The sequence below is a fragment of the Pelodiscus sinensis genome, chromosome 30 (genome assembly GCF_049634645.1).
Source record: "Pelodiscus sinensis isolate JC-2024 chromosome 30, ASM4963464v1, whole genome shotgun sequence".
Taxonomy (NCBI): Eukaryota; Metazoa; Chordata; order Testudines; family Trionychidae; genus Pelodiscus; species Pelodiscus sinensis.
This window is the reverse complement of record NC_134740.1, coordinates 432,749-449,553: the sequence shown is the minus strand read 5'-3', so window position 1 is coordinate 449,553 and position 16,805 is coordinate 432,749. Positions and strand designations below refer to the sequence as shown.

Genomic DNA, 16,805 nt, shown 5'->3' with positions numbered 1-16,805 from the left:
AATTAGATGTTCAACAACTCCCAGTGGAATCCCAGGGAAAATGGGCCACAAACTCCCTCAAGAACCTTTGGCCTTTCCAGCCTGAACCTGCCTGAGTTCGGCATTTCTCTGCCCATATTACCCCAGCGTCTGCCCGGCACCCCTGTGAGGTGGAAGGCAGGGTCCTGCAACTGGGGGTGCGGCCGCGTCCCCTGACTTGAAGTGGTTTCCTTCACCTGCGGGGTTCACAGTTCGGTTCGATGGCTCCCAGCCTCCCACTGTGCGAATGGACCCTGTACTCCTGTGACCCCCATTTGACACCTGGGGAGCGGAGGACCAGACAGGAAAATTTATAAAAGATCCTTGGGGGCCCAGTGGGGTTTTTTTCAGGGGAGCCCGGTGCCAAACATCCCGTGAGATCAATCAGAGGGAGGGGCCCTGGGTGTGTTTTAACTCCTTCCCCAAACGGGGCATCCTTTCATGGCGCTCAGGGAATTGCCCAAAGCCCCCCGCCCCCGCCCCGCAATCCCTGTGGAGGAGGAAGGACTTGAACTCTGGCCTTGGCTGCTCTTACACCCAGTGTAGCTGCTCCCAGAATCCCCAGGACGCCTCTGGAATGTCCGGCGGCTGGGGGCTGGTCTGCGCGGGGGCTGCAGAGCTGTGAGAAGGCAGAAGAGCACCAGGGGGAGCTACAGGATCCCAGGCTGGGGGCGGGGGAGTGTCACATGATGTGCCTGAGAAGAGAAACCGCTCAGGGCAGAGAGGAGGCAGCACCCAGCGCGTCTCCCTGCCCGGTGGCTCTAGGTGTCAGAAATTCCCCTCCGTCCCTGGACACGATGAGGCGGGGAGTCCCCTGGGTCGTTCTCCACTTGCTCGGTAAGTTTCTGTCCAGAGCTCGCTGTGCGCGTAAGCCGGAAGCGCCTGGAGCCATAATTAGCGCAAGTGACAGCTCAGAGTCCCTGCACCCCTGGGAGAGAGGGGGCTGCCAATGGGAACGATTCTGCGCCTGAGCTATTCCAACAGCCGCATTGCCCTGGGGCGCTTTGCCCGCACTTCCTCCCTCTGTCCCAGACAGGGGGATGGGCAGAGAGAGACACGGTGCATGGGGTTGGAGGGAGGGAAGGCGTTAGAGGGCAGGAGAGACAGAGGGACCCCAAGGATGCTCAGACAGACAAACAGGCAAAATCAGGCATCCACGCCTGCCCTCGAATGTTGCTTTCTAACTGGGGTTTATCCTCCTTCCAGTCTCCTGCTGCGACGCCCAAGTGACCCAACACCCGCTGGGACTCGGTGTATGGGGCAGGGGAGGGAGGGAAGGCGTCACAGGGCAGGACAGACAGAGGGACCACCGGGAACGATGCTCAGACAGGCAGACACAGAAAGTCCCGCACCCCCAGCTACCCTACAATGCTGCATTCTAACGGGGTTTTCCTCCCTCCAGTCTCCTGCTGCGACGCTCAAGTGACACAGACCCCCGAGCGGCTGGAGAGGAGCCAAGGGGAGGTCGCCACCATGTCCTGTTCTTACACCAGCACTTACCGAACCTTCTACTGGTACCAGCAGCTCCCCGGGGGCGGCCCGACCCACCTGCTGACCGTTAGCTCTGCGGAGAATCGCACCGCGGGGTGGTTCATCGGCGAGCGCCTGGACAGCGGGAAGCGCAGCTCCCTGCACAACTCCGCCTCCCAGCTGGGCGACTCCGGCAGCTACCTCTGCGCGGTGGATGCACAGTGACACCGGCAGGGCCGGGCCCCGCGCAAAAACCCTCCGCCCCGCCGAGCAGTGCACAAGCCCAAGGCGCCCTGAGTGAATGGAACGTGGCCGTGCCAGGGACACGGGTGGGGCGCACTGCAGCCCCCTGCTGTGAGGAAGGACCAAGTCTGAGCTAGAGCATCCCAGCCCCGGCTGTGTCCAACCCGCTCTTACCAACCTTACCCGTTCCCGTAGCGTCCTCGGCGGATCATAAACACAATTTATCTTCGTCTGCTCTACGACTATTTTTGCGTCTCCCCTACTTCCTTTCCCCAGATGAAACAGAGTTTTTTGCCTTCCCTCAGAGATCGTGGTTTCTAGCCCTTTAATACTTTGCTTTGCTGCCCCCTGGACTTTGCCCACATTGATCCCAACGTGTGGGGCCCAGGAATGGTCACAGGACCCCAGTGGGGGTCTTACCAGTGTCGAGTGCGATGGAAGAAAATCTGCCCCTGCCCGCAGCATTCTAGCTAACACAGGGAACTCCACCGCTGCAAAGAATTTCTTCATCCCCCACCTTTCCCTAGCGGGCCAACAGGGAGCGCCGAGCCGCTAGGGGAGGGGATGCGGGTCCGATTCTCCGCGGGCGCAAAGCGGCACAAGCCCACGGCGGCCGGGGCACTTATCAGCTCTTATCAGTGGGCCGAGCCCCGGTGGAGGTAATGGGGCCATAGCTTAAGGAGCCAGGGAGAGGATCCCAGATCTGCAGTGCCTCATAGAGCTGTGTGAACAGCAGCCTCAATCCGGAGTCACTCCACATGCGTTCTATGGAGACTAGATCACAATTCCGATTTAAACATTCTATCAAGGTTCCTCTTCTTGCTGCATTGTCTACAACAAACTTCTTTAGTAAATCAAGCCGGGGGAAACCGGCTTCCCTTAAGGGAAGCCAACGCAAACTAGCCCCTGCTTGGAAGCTAGATCAGCCGCTTTTCGTAGCACCAATAACTCAGGAAACCTGATCATAACCGCCCTCCCCTGGGAAACTCAGAAGGAAGTTTTTGCTTCCCTCGCCTTGCGCAGTTCAGACAGTTCCTCAGTTCGCCAGCAGGGGGCGCTTCAGTCCGAGCTCTGTGTACACAGACTGGCTCGCAGCGCTATTCCACCCGGTGGCTTTTTCCTGAGCCGGGCAGGGCTTGGCAGCGACCCAAAGAGGGGTGTGTGTCACTGGCCCCAGTGGTGACACCATCGCCGCCTCCCGCAGTAGCAGAATCGCAGAGCGCGCCTCTCTGCCCGGGTTTGCAGCGGTGGGGACAAGGCCGAAGCGTGAAGCTCTCTGGGGCTGGAGGCAGGACTAGAGGCGGGTCCCCGCAAAGGAGCACAGACACTCCGATTTGTGTGGGGATGGGAACAATGAGGGGCGCAGCGATTGTGCTGCTTCTCTTTTGGGGTAAGATTTCCTGTTTCCAGCAGCCCCCCTACCCAATAAACACACCTGCTCACACCACCCGACTTGCTCCTTCCCCTTTGTCCCCTCCCCTCCACCCTCAGCTCCCTGCTCTCCCTGTCGAGCTGTGTCAAGAGGCAGCTCGGTGTCGGGTAGAGAATTTAACCCTAAAGTTCCTTAGAAATGTCACGTCCACGGACCCAACTCACTGCCCGGCTTTCTCTTGCAGGTGTTCCGGGCAGGGCTAGGATCCAGCAGCTGGGCTCCGCCGAGGATTTGGAGGGAGCCGAAGTGAACCTCACGTGCTCCCACGCCGAAATCACCCCGAGTGAGAACATCCAGTGGTACCGGCAGTCCCCGGGCCGAGGGCCCCAGTACATAGTTCAAGGATTCAAGGGAACAGTCCCCAGCTCCGAGCCCGAGGGCGCCCTGCACATCCCTGAGGACAGGAAATCCAGCGCGCTGGTCCTGCGCAGGGCGCGGCTGGCGGACGCGGCGGTGTATTACTGCGCTCTGGGCGACACAGTGTGACAGCCAGGTGCGGGCCCCGTACAATAAGTATCGCCCTGCCCCGGGCTGTGTATGTAGTCGTTGGGGGAGGTGAGTCCGGGCTGCGCTTCCATGTGGGCCAGGGAAAGGCGATGGCAAGGGACACTAGCGCCCACTGAAGGAGTTGGTGCCAAATCTACCAATGTCTCTGCTCGCCCAACTATTGACCGAGGCGGCTCGTGAGATTCGAAACGTTGGAAACAGTCCGATAAAAAAAATTCTCCTCTGAGGAAAATGTGAAGCTCGGTCAAAGAAAGAAAGAAAGAAAGAAAGAAAGAAAGACCCCGCACAAATCCAGTGTCAGTAACATTATCTCGAGAGATGGCCAGCTCCACACCGCAACCCCGTCCTGTGCCCTCAGCTCGCCACCAACAGTGCTGGGGAACAGCCGCATTAACTCTTAAATCCCATTCTGCCTAGAGAATCTCCCACGGTCTAGCGGGGGTCATCCTGAATTACCACGTCACTTGGGCTGTCTCACAGGACCCGCCCTTAGCAGCCCACCCGTGCACGCGGCACAGACGAACTTCTTATGCAAATTAGTAGCATAGATGTAGTCGCGTTGGTCTGGTCTTGCTGACCAGGGAGAAATTCATAAAGGGAAGGTCGTCGGAGGATCTAAAGTGACTTCCCCTTCCCACAACACGGACAGGACAGGCAGACAGACAGAGTGACAGGCGGACAAACTTTATGAGACTGACCTCGCCTGGAGTACCAGAAAACCTCTCTCTGCGGGGTTAGTTGGTTTCCTGGCGCAGGGGCGGGAGTAGCAGCAGCAGCACCCGCTGTCCGTTCGCGAGCCCATGTCGCCGCTGGGGGGCGCTGCGGGGCTGGAAAATGAGTCCCTGCCCCCTGCACGCCCTGCGGTTTCTGTCCGCGCCGCGGAGCGGGATTCACAGAGTCCTGAGACTTGTTCCGACACCCGCGACTCCGAGACAAACAGGTTCCTGCGGAGCGGGGACAGCCATTGAACAAAACTGTAACCCTGCCTAGAAGGGAATCTCTTCAAACTGGGGAGGAGGGGCACAAGGTCCCTGGCTCCGCCCCTCCGTAGCTATGACATAATTGCCTGGTTTCTAACCTTCCGCCTCCTGAGAACAGCCCCCTCCGCCCCCACAAGAGCCTCTCTCACATGCCGGCTGGGGGGACACGGGGCCGGGTCCTGCAGCAGAGCGGAGAGCCTGGGGCCATGTTCACCGTCCGGGGCTCAGCCCTGGTGCTGGCTTTGCTTTTCAGTGAGTCGGGGCCTGGTTCCCGCTTGGGAAAAGTTCCACCTGCCTCCCGCTTCGCTAGGGGCGCTGGGCGATTAAACAGCCCTTCCTCTTCCTCCTCCTCCTCCTCCTCCTTTTCCTCCTCTTCCGCAGTCTTGGACGTGGATTCAGGGGCCCCAATCTCATGTAAATTGAATTTCAATGGACTCCAGGAGTCTGTCTAGGGAGCGGGGTGACCTGCCGGGCTCCGTGACCACCGAGCGCAGGACAAGCCGGCAGGGGCTCAGCAGGCAGGGGGGAGATTTCGATCCGATGTTGGGAAAAACTTTCTAGCTCTAAGGAGAGTTGAGCTCCGGCCAGGGTGTGGTCTGGAGGCTGGAAGAGGAGGCTGGACAAGCACCGGGCAGGGAAGGGCGCAGGGTCTCAGCATGGGGGGAGGCAGCACATGGACTCTGGAGGTCACCACGACATTTTCCTGCTTCCCTTAAAAATCCAGCTCCCAGGAGCTCCCCGCACTCACAGCGACCCCCGACTGACCTCTCCTTTCTCTCTCCTTGTGCCAGGCTCCAGCATGGAAGATTCCGTCACTCAGACCCAGCGTTCGGAGTCAGCCCTGGAGCGCGAGTCCGTGTCCCTGGATTGCACTTATGAGACGTCGCTCAGCGATTATTTCTTGTACTGGTACAAACAGCCCCCCCGGGGAAGCCTGATTTTCCTTCTTTGGCAACATTCTGCAGGAGCAAAGAAGAACGAGGCAGGGGAGAGATTCTCTGTCAATTTCCAGAAGGACAAAAGCTCCATCAGTTTGAGGATCACAGCTCTGGAGTTGGGGGACGCGGCCACGTACTTCTGTGCTTTCAGTAGAGACACAGTGTGGAAATGAATAGAGGGCCCTGTACAAAAACCTGGCCCCTCTCCGCTACTGCAGGGACCTGACTCCTCCCAGGTGAAGTTAGCAGGCAGTAAAGGGCTGGGAGCTGTGTGTATGTGTGGGAGGGAAGGGCTGTGAAGTGGGGTGAGACCTGCCACAGCTGCCTGACTGGAGACGCGACCCTCGCCCTGAGTTCTGGGAAGAGGCGGCACCGCAGCGGTTCGCAGAAAGTCACTGCAAGGAGGCGCTGGAAGGAGCCAAAGGCAGAGGGGGATCCCTTGGGTGTGGGCCAGAGCGGGGCAAGTTGGGCCTAGAGATAAAGTGCCCGTTTGTCCCCGGGAGGGTAATTAAACACGGACACAACTTGCCCAGGGACACGGTGCACTCGCCAGCATTTGAAGTCTGAAGACTGGGGAACTCTTCGCTAAATGAGGCACCAGATACGGGTGGCAGGTGCAGGAGTCCCCGCGGATCCTTCTGTAGCCTGAGATAATGCAGGGGGGGGTCAGAGGAGACGGTGACAAAGGTTTCCCCTCACTTTAGGAGCCGTGAGCCAAGCCATCTGTGAATATCTCACTGCGAGGGGTGAGGCGGGGATGGGTTCCTTGTGGAGCTGTACAGAGCCAGTGTGTGCTGGGCACCTAACTCCCCTGGGCTCCAAAGGAAATTGCATCCTGGGCTGACATATTTAACCGAAGGAGGGACACTTGCCCCTCACTTTGGAGTTCAATGTACGGATTTAGTTGGCATCTACCGCTCACACTGGGCTGGCGGCGTAGAGGAAAACATCCCAGCACGGGCAAGGACTCCATAAACCCTTGAAACACAGCTCCCGGCTTTGGAGTGTGGCTGGCAATCTCAGTAGGGCCTTGGGGATTTAGACAATCAACTTCCATTTCAGTTCTACAGGGTTTGGGCATCTAATTCCCTTAGGCTGCTTTGGCAATGTGGCTTCTCCATCTGCATTGGTTTTCATAGGAATCGGGCCTCTAATTCTCTTATTCTAGTTTCCGACTCTCGGCCTGCACTCAGGAGTCAGAGGCATTATAAACTGCAGGACAAGTAGACTGTTTCCCATCTCCTGAAACGAAGAGCAGAACAACAGACCTGACTCCAGTCCGGACTGGGTTGATCTGAAACGAAAATGCCATGAAAATATGGCAAAGCACAGGCTTGTGGTCATGTGCTGCCCTCTAGTGGCCCTTTCGTTTCCCTTCCACAGCTAAAGGAATTAATGAGAACTTCTGAAGGAGTTTTCCACCACTGTTTCACAGCCAAACATAAAAGCGGATCCGTATTTCTGCCCGGGCTGAGAAATGGCATTTAGACACACACCTACCTGTGTGTTCCATTGACACATGCACATACACAAAAGAGTCCCTTCTCTGGGGCATGTGGCTCCCACCCCCGTTTGCAGCCCTGCAGGATGCACCGGCAGCAGGGCGGGGAAACGAGCTCAGCTCTGGGAAGAGAAGCTTGGGACAGAGGAGAGTCCGGGGCGTTGTGGGCTAGACCTGGCTCTCTGGGCAGTACCACCTGCTGTCCTGCAGGGGGCGCTGCACCACAGGCAGAGCTGCTCTGTGTAGACAGGGGCGCCAATTTCTTCAGGCCACTGGGTGCACCAGGGTTTCCCTTTCGTGCACCCTCAGGCACAGGGAGGCACATGGGGGCTCAGCCAGTGGACTAGGACAATTCGTATGGGGGGCGGGAGAGGCGGGGAGAGCCATTGAACCAAACTGTAACCCTGCCGAGGTGGGAGAAACTTCAAGTTGGGGGGGAAGGACCAGATCCCTGACTCCAGCCCCTCTGGGTGCAGCTGCAGCGCACGTGTCGAGGGGAGGAGTTGCTCAGCCCCCCGGATGTGACATCCCTGCCTGGTTTCCAACCCACCCCCCTACGACAACTGTTCCCACTCCCTCCACGAAAGCCTCCCTCAGCGGCAGTTGAGAGCCTGGGGCCATGTTCACCATCCGGGTCACAGCCCTGGTGCTGGTTCTGCTTTTCAGTGAGTCAGGGTCTGGTACCCGCTTGGGAAAGGTTCCGCCTGACTCCCTCTTTGCTAGAGGCACTGGGGGAATAAACAGCCCTTCCTCCTCCTTCTCCTCCTCCGCCTCTGCAATATGGGATGTGGATTCAGAGGCCCCAATCCCATGGAAACTGAATTTCAATGGACTCCTGGAGTCTTTCTAAGGAGCAGGGCGACCTGCCGGACTCCATGACCACCGAGCACAGGACAAGCCGGCAGGGGCTCAGCTGGCAGTGGGGGGAGATTTCAATTCTATGTTGGGAAAAAATGGACTCTGGAGGTCACCACGACATTGTCCTGCTTCCCTTAAAAATCCCGGCCCAAGGCGCTCCCCGCACTCTCAGCGACCTCCGACTGACCTCTCCTTTCTCTCTCCTTGTGCCAGGCTCCAGCATGGAAGATTCCGTCACTCAGACCCAGCCCTCGGCATCGGGTCTGGAGCGCGAGTCCGTGTCCCTGGAATGCACTTATGAGACGTCCGAGCAGTATTATTACTTGTACTGGTACAAACAGCCCCCCCGGGGAAGCCTGATTTTCCTTTTTCGACAATATTCTGAAGGAGCAAAGAAGAACGAGGCAGGGGAGAGATTCTCTGTCAGTTTCGAGAAAGGCAAAAGCTCCATCAGTTTGAGGATCACAGCTCTGGAGTTGGGGGACGCGGCCACGTACTTCTGTGCTTTCAGTAGAGACACAGTGTGGAAATGAATAGAGGGCCCTGTACAAAAACCTGGCCCCGCTCCGCTACTGCAGGGACCTGACTCCTCCCAGGTGAAGTTAGCAGGCAGGAAAGGGCTGGGAGCTGTGTGTGTGGGGGGGGGGGGAGGGGAGCTATGAAGTGGGGTGAGACCTGCCACAGCTGCCTGACTGGAGACGCGAACCTCGCCCTGAGTTCTGGGAAGAGGCGGCACCACAGCGGTTCACAGAAATTCTCTGCAAAGAGGCGCTGGAAGGAGCCAAAGGCAGAGGGGGATCCCTTGGGTGGGAGCCAGAGCGGGACAAGTTGGGCCTAGAGATAAAGTGCCCGTTTGTCCCCGGGAGGGTAATTAAACACGGACACAACTTACCCGGGGACACGGCGCACTCGCCAGCAGTTGAAGTCTGAAGACTGGGGGTCTCTCCGCTAAATGAGCCACCAGATACGAGTGGGGCGCAGGAGTCCCCGCGGATCCTTCTCTGGCCTGAGATAATGCGGGGGGGGGGGGGGGGGGGGTTAGAGGAGACGGTCTCTCTTCACCTTAGGAGCCATGCTCCAAGACATCTGTGAATATCTCACTGCGAGGGGTGAGGCGGGGATGGGTTCCTTGTGGAGCTGTGCAGAGCCAGTGTGTGCTGGGCACCTAACTCCCCTGGACTCCAAAGGAAATTCCATCCTGGGCTGACACTTGACCTAAGGAGGGACCCTTGTCCCTCACTTCAGAGTTCAATGTACGGGCTTAGTCGGCACCTACGGCTCGCACTGGGCCCGCGGCGTAAGGAGAAACATCCCAGTACGGGCAAGCACTCTGCCAAACCTGGAAAGACAACTCCCGGCTTTGGAGTGAGTCTGGAAATCTCAGTAGGGCCTCGGGGCTTTAGGTGATCAACTTCATTGCAGTTTTACAGCGTTTGGGCATCTAATTCCCTTAGGCTGCTTTGGAAACGTGGCTTCTGAATCTGCAGCAGCTGTCATGGCAATCGGGCCTCTACTTCCCGTAGGCTGGTTTCCCACTCTCGGCCTGAACTCTGGAGTCACAGGAATTATAAACTGCAGGACAAGTAAATCGTTTCCCATCACCTGAAACCAAGAGCAGAACAACAGAGCTGCCTCCAGCCCCTGCTGGGTTTAGCCGAAAAGAACATGCCATAAAAATGCGCCAAAGAAGAGGTTTGTGGTCACGTGCTGCCCTCTGGTGGCCGTTTCCTTTCGCTGTCACAGCTAAAGGAATTAATGGCAACCTCTGAAGGAGTTTTACACCACTGATTTACAACGAAATATAAAGGCGCATCCTCATTTCTGCCCAGGCTGTGAAATGGCGTATAGACACACACCTACCTGTGTGTTTCCTGGACACATACACATACACAAAATCTGTCACAAACAAGCACAGAAATGTCTACGTAGTCAACTCACAGTTCGCACGGACAAACAAGTAACTCGCACCCGGAATCACATCTATTCCAAAGATGATCTTGCATACACCAGAAATCTACACACTCTCCACAAGCTCTGATTCTCCCTCACACACACTCACAAAATGACACTCACTAGCTAGCACACAACCAAAGTCACATGCAAACACTAATTCACACTTTCCAAGTCTCAAACACAGCTCTCTCTCTCTCTCTCTCTCTCTCTCACACACACACACACACACACACACACACACACACACACACACGGACAGACATTTATCTGCAGCAACCTGATGATTTATTATCTCCCAGTTTTGCTCGGAATATGGGCAACTGCCTTTTTCTCTGACAATCACCTTTCCCAGACCCCTTCAGGGCATAAAAACATAAATAAAAAGTGCTATTGTGAGTTAACGTGACCGAGCCTCACTGAAATGCAACAGGGCGGAGGTTCCTAACTCCCTTTGGTTCCATGAACCTCCCAGGCTCAATCCATTCGTGTCTCTGCAGGGGACGGGTCGCGGAAGACAAAAGCAGCTAGGCAGCTTCTACAGTAGTTCCAAGGGAGCCTAAGGGAATTAGATACTCAACAACTCCCAGTGGAAGCCCAGGGAAGTTGGGTCACAAACTCCCCCAGGATCTTTTGGCCATTGCAGCCTGAAACTGCCTGAGTTCGGCATTTCTCTGCCCATATTACCCCAGCGTCTGCCCGGCACCCCTGTGAGATGGAAGGCAGCGGCCGTAGAACTCGGGTGCTGGGGGTGCGGCCGCATCTCCTGACTTGAAGCGGTTTCCTTCACCTGCAGTGTTTACCTTTCGATTCGATGGCTCCCAGCCCTCCACTGTAAGAATGGCCCCTGTATCCCTGTGGGGACGTGCTGTGACCCCATTTCACAGCTGGGGAGCGGAGGACCAGACAGGCAGGGTTTTAAAAAGGTCTTTATGGGCCGAGTGGGGTTTTATTGGGCCGGGGTCCTCGGATGTAAAGACCCTGAGAGATGATTGAGAGTGAGGGGCCCTGGCTGTGTTTGAAACCCTCCCGCCATCGGCGCATCCTTTAATGGCCGTGAGGGACTTGTCCAGATCCCCCGAACTGCCTCTGTGGGAGAGAAGACTCGAACTCCGGCCTTAGCTGCTTTTACAGCCACTGGAGCCTCCTTCCTTGTGGCTGGAGCTGCTCTGAGAGTCCCCAGGAAGCCCTTGCGGCGGGGGAGGGGCGGTCTATACTGGATCTGGAGCCGTGAGAAGTCAGGTGAGCGCTCAGTGTCAGCAACAGGATCCCAGCGGGGGAGGGGGGGGCGTGTCACATGATGTGCCTGAGAAGAGAAACCACTCCGGGCAGAGAGGAGGCAGCACCCAGCGCGTCTCCCTGCCCGGTGGCTCCAGGTGTCAGAAATTCCCCTCCCCTCCCTGGACACCATGAGGCGGCGAGTCCCCTGGGTCTTTTTCCACTTGCTCGGTAAGTTTCTGCTCAGAGCTCGCTGGGCCTGAGGAACGCTGAGGCGGACGCCCTGGAGCCATAATTAGCGCATGTGACAGCTCAGAGTCCCTGCACCCCTGGGAGAGAGGGGGCTGCCAATGGGGCACGGCTCTGCGCCTGAGCTATTCCAACAGCCGCCTTGCCCCGGGGCGCTTTGCCGGCACTTCTTCCCTCTGTCCCAGACAGGGGGATGGGCAGAGAGAGACTCGGTGCATGGGGCAGGGGAAGGCGTCAGAGGGCAGGAGAGACAGAGGGACCACCGCGAACGATGATCAGACAGACAGACAGGCAAAGTCCCGCACCCCCACCTACCCTCGAATGTTGCTAACCGGGGTTTTCCTCCCTCCAGTCTCCTGCTGCGACGCTCAAGTGACCCAGAGCCCGGAGCGGCTGGAGATTGGCCAAGGGGAGGTCGCCACCATGTCCTGCTCGTTCACAAGCGCTTACCAGGCCTTCCAGTGGTACCGGCAGCTCCCCGGGCAGGGCCCGGCCCACCTGCTAACCGCCGGCACTGCGGAAAACAACACCGTGGAGCGGTTCATCGGCGAGCGCCTGGACAACGGGAAGCGCAGCTCCCTGCACATCTCCGCCTCCCAGCTGGGCGACTCCGGCAGCTACCTCTGCGCGGTGGATGCACAGTGACACCGGCAGGGCTGGGACCCGCGCAAAAACCCTCCGCCCCTGCCACGCCGCTGGGAGAGCGGATGCGGGGTTCGGTCCCGCGCGGGTATAAAGCGGCTCAAGCCGAGGGGGCACTTATTCTCTCCTTTTATTAATGGGCAGGGCTCCGATGTGCCTAATGGGGCCATAGGGTAAGGATGTGGGGACTGGACCCCAGATCTGCAGTCTCTCATCGAGCTGTATAAACAGAGCCTAAATCCGGAGTCAATCCACATGTTTTCTATGGTGACTAGACGACAAGAAGTCAGAGGGAAAAAAATCAGCAACTTTTGTTTTTTTCCTACATTGTCTGCAACAAAGTTTTTTAGCAAACCAAACCAGTGGGGAAGCGGCTTCCCTTAAAGGAACCGAAGACAAAATAACCATCGCTTGGAAGCTAGAAGATCAGCCGCTTCTCGTACCAGCAATCAACCAACACACCTGATCATAAACCCCCCCATCCCCACCCTGGGAAAATCAGAAGAAAGTTTCTGCGCCCGTCCTCCCCCCACCCCCATCTTTGCGGAGCTCAGACAGTTCCTCAGTTCGCCGGCAGGGGGCGATGCAGCCCGAGCTCTGTGGAGACACGCTGACTGGCAGCGATGCTCCACCCGGTGGCTTTTTCCTGAGGCTGAGCCGGGCAGGGCTTGGCAGGGACCCACAGCGGGGTTTGTGTCATTGGCTCCAGCGGTGACACCATCGCCGCCTCCAGCAGCAGCAGCGTCACAGCGCGGCTCTCTGCCCGGGTTTGCAGCGGTGGGGAGAAGGCCGGAGCGTCTGTCCCGGTGAGGGTCGGAGGGGCTGGAGGCAGAGACCAGCGGCAGCTGCCTGCCCAGGACCAGAGACACCCCGATTCGTGTGGGGATGGGAACAATGCGGGGCGTAGCGATTGTGCTGCTTCTCTCTTGGGGTAAGATTTCCCGTTTCCAGCAGCCCCCCAGCCCATCCCACCCAACACACCCCAGCATTCTCAACCCCCTTCGTTCCCCCCACCCACCCGCTGCGTTCTCCCTGCGGGGCTGTTTGGACTGGCAGGACGGTGTCAGGAGGCGGGGAGATTTCGAGGGGAATTTATCCCTTCGGCTCCTTACAAATGTCACTTTCACTGACTTAACTCTCTGCCTGATTTTCCGCCCCAGGTGCCCCGGGCCGGGCTAAGATCCAGCAGCGGGGCTCCGCTGAAGCTTTGGAGGGAGACGAACTGAACCTCACCTGCTCCCACGAAGGAATCCAGGCCAACGATTATATCCAGTGGTACCGGCATTTCCCGGGCCGAGGGCCCCAGTTCATAGTTCAAGGATTCAAGGAAAATGTTCGCAGCTCCGAGCCCGAGGGCGTCCTGCACATCCCCGCGGACAGGAAATCCAGCGCGCTGGCCCTGCGCAGGGCGCGGCTGGCGGACGCCGCGGTGTATTACTGCGCTCTGAGAGACACAGTGTGACAGCCAGGGGCGGGCCCCGTACAATAAGTACCGCCCTGCCCCGGGCTGCGTGTGTTGTCCTTGGGAGGGGGAATCCTAAGTGGAGGAGGGAAGTGGGATCGCAGGGTATCCTAGTGCCCACCAAAGCATTAGGGGCCAAATTTTCCAGGGTCACTGAACGCCCAGTTATTGACCGAGGCGCCTGGTGAGATTGGAAACTTTGGAAACGGTCTGAGAAAATCTTCCTCAGAGGAAAATGTGAAGCTCAGTAAAAGGTCAAATCATGAAACAAAGAAACCGAAGCCCTCGCCCAACTCCAGCAGGAAGAACATTATCTCTAGAGATCGCCTGATCCAGCCCGCGACCCCGTCCTCTTCCCCCAAGTCGCCACCAATAGTGCTGGGGAAAAGCGACAATTTATTGTCTCATTAACTATTAAATCCCATTCTGACTGGACAATCTCCCAAGGTGTTGCTGGGCTCATGGTGAATTGCTACGTCACTTGCGCTCTCTGACAGCAGCCGCCTTTGGCAGCCCAGAGGTACGCGACACACACGAACTACTTAGGTAAAGCTCTGGAGAGAGGGCTTGTGACGAAGAGTTTCAGGGTTGCCCGGTAGAGGGCGCCGCAGGACACCCCTGGCTTTGCTTGTCTCTCAGCCTGGAGGTTCGCTTCCCGCTCGGGGATTCTGGCGGACACACGGGCTCGTGCTGAAACGCTACGTCACTGCGGCTGTCCACAGCACCCGCCTTTGGCAGCCCACCAATCTAAGATGCACAGAGAAAGTTCCCGATAGAGCGTTTGTATCGAACAGTTCTGCGGTCGCCCGGCAGAGGGCGCTGCAGTACACGCCGGAGCCATCAGTCTAGACAAGAGGACCTCTGGCTTTCTCTCGCAGTCTAGCGGTTCTCTCCCCCACAGAACCCCGCACGGACCCCCTGAGTCACCCGTAGCTTGGCGGAGACCCAGCGACATTGTAATTGACACCAACAGGGAGCAGCCCAAAATCCAGCAGCAGCGTCACAGCGCCTGTCTCTTTGCCCGGGTCTGCAGGGGAGGGGACGAGGCCGGAGTGTCTGTCCTGGTGCGGGTCTCTGGGGCTGGAGGCAGAGACCAGCGGCGGGTCCCCGCGAAGGAGCAGAGACACCCCGATTTGTGTAGGGTTGGGAACAATGGGGGGCGCAGCGATTGTGCTGCTTTTCGTTTGGGGTAAGATTTCCTTTTTCCAGCAGCCCCCACCCCCACCCCATCGAGCACACCTCGGGCTTTCTAACGGGGTTTTTGCCTCCTTCCAGTCTCCTGCTGCGACGCCCAAGTCACCCAGAGCCCCGAGTGGCTGGAGACTGGCCAAGGGGAGGTCGCCACCTTGTCCTGTTCTTACACCAGCAGTTACGGGATCTTCCAGTGGTACCGGCAGCTCGCCGGACAAGTCCCAGAGCACTTGCGGACCGGCAGCTCTAATGAGAACGCCAAGACTACGCGGTTCATTAGCGAACTCCTGGACAGCGGGAAGCGCAGCTCCCTGCACATCTCCGACTCCCAGCTAGGCGACTCCGGCAGCTACCTCTGCGCGGTGGATGCACAGTGACACCGGCAGGGCTGGGCCCCGCGCAAAAACTCTCCGCCCCCGCAGAGCAGCTGGGGGAGCGGATGCGGGGACCGATCCCCCACGGGCGCAACGCGGCACAAGTCCACGGCGTCCGGCCACAGAGTGAATGGAATGTGGCCGTGGCAGGGACACGGGTGGGGCACTCTCCAGTCCCCTGCAGTGAGGAAGGACCAAGTCTCAGCTACAGCATCCCAGCCCCGGGTGTGTCCAACCCGCTCTTACGAACCTCCGGGGATGCAGATCCCACAAACGCCTCAAGGACTGATTCCGGTGTCACCCGCCCAGACGGGAAACTTTTCCCAAGGCCTCAGCTAAGTCTGCTTGGCTGCAGTAAAACCTCACCCGTTCCCAGAGTGTCCCCGGGGGTTAAGAAACACAATTTATATTCACCTCTATGTCTGTTTTGGTGTGTCCCCTACTTCCCTTCTCCAGATGAAACTCTTTTTTCTGCCTTTCCTCAGAAACCATGGTTTCCAGCTCTTTAATCATTTGTTCTGCTGCCCCCTGGACTTTGTCCGGAGTGTTCCGGACGGGACCCCATTGCATAGGCCCTAGGAACTCCAGTGTGACCCATTTAATACCTGCTCTCTGGGCCCAGTTTGCCTGGCAGTTGTGCACCCATGTTACATTAGACAAACATCACCCAGACAAGCCCAATTTGTAAAGTCACGTGAGCACGTGTCATAAGTCTTACTCCAGTCGAGACAAAACACACCTGCAGCTCTGCCCTAGGCGCTGGGTATGTTACCGCTCAAGGAAGGGATTTCTACGGTAGCACAGAATTTACTCCCACCCTTCTGTCTTCGGGCAACAGGGGGCGCCAGATCGCAGCCGGCCAGTACTGGCGAACTCCCAACCTCAGCTCTGTCTGTGTCCCGTGAGCCCAGCCCAGGCCCTAGCGCTGCTGCGCTCTCCCGGGGCGCCCAAGGACGCGGCAGCCTCTCGAGCGCAGCCTCCTTCCCCGGGAGACGCTGGGAACCGAGGGGAGGGAGAATTCCCGCTGCCGCCGGGCTCCCGCAGCCGTTCCCCGGACTGAGCAGCGGCGAGGGAGCGAAAAGGCAGCGCAGCACATGGCCTCCTGGAGCGGAGCTCCCCTGCGGGGCCTTCTCCTCGTCGCTGTTTGCCTCTGTGAATGAAACCAACCTTCTCTGGTTCCCAAGGGCGCAGCGGGGCCGGGCCTCGGCAGTCAGTGAGGGGCCAGAACTCTCAGCGCCTCTGCGTTGTTCTGTCAGCAGGGGTCTGTCTGTCCACCCACCCATCCAGTACACTTTGTATGTCTGTCTGTCTCTGTCCATCCATCTCCATACACCTTCTCTGTCTTTCTGTCTATCCATCTATCTATCCATCCCCAGACTCACTCTCTCTCTCTCTTTCCCCATACCGCTCTCGCTCGTTCTCAGGGTGCGGGGGGGGGGGGGGGGGGGGCGACATGTCTCAGCCATTGATCTGTTCCAACACCCACAGAAATAAAAGCATGAACCGTGGCTGGAGGGAGCCGTGTCTCTCTGTATCGCTGTACGGACACGTAGGGACAGGCGCTGGGGAGGGAACAACAGCAGGATGGGAGGAGGCTGCAGGGAGCAGGCCGGACAGACGGAGCCACGAACAGACAGACACTGAGCCACTCTGACATTCCTCACGGGCCCTGCTGTGATTGTGTCTCCCTCCAGTCTCCCTGGTTTGGACTGAGGGAAGCAGAGGTTGGGCCGGGGGTGCTGGTGCCGGTCTCTGCTACTTAGCACCCAAAA

General features: G+C 58.2%; 4 gene segments (V, D, J or C); all 4 read left to right on the top strand.

Annotated features, from left to right (window-relative positions):
• The first annotated feature begins 8,042 nt into the window (after positions 1-8,042).
• LOC112545949 (T cell receptor alpha variable 38-1-like) lies at positions 8,043-8,480 on the top strand. The segment is given in 1 exon segment: positions 8,043-8,480. A coding segment is annotated over 1 exon segment (438 nt).
• Positions 8,481-11,216: 2,736 nt separating this feature from the next.
• Positions 11,217-13,295, top strand: LOC142821162 (T cell receptor alpha variable 27-like). The segment is given in 3 exon segments: positions 11,217-11,346; positions 11,717-12,937; positions 13,167-13,295. Coding segments are annotated over 2 exon segments (333 nt in total).
• Positions 12,901-13,468, top strand: LOC142821079 (T cell receptor alpha variable 4-like). The segment is given in 2 exon segments: positions 12,901-12,937; positions 13,167-13,468. Coding segments are annotated over 2 exon segments (339 nt in total).
• Positions 13,469-13,472: 4 nt separating this feature from the next.
• Positions 13,473-15,140, top strand: LOC142821163 (T cell receptor alpha variable 17-like). The segment is given in 2 exon segments: positions 13,473-14,657; positions 14,744-15,140. Coding segments are annotated over 2 exon segments (330 nt in total).
• Positions 15,141-16,805: the final 1,665 nt, after the last annotated feature.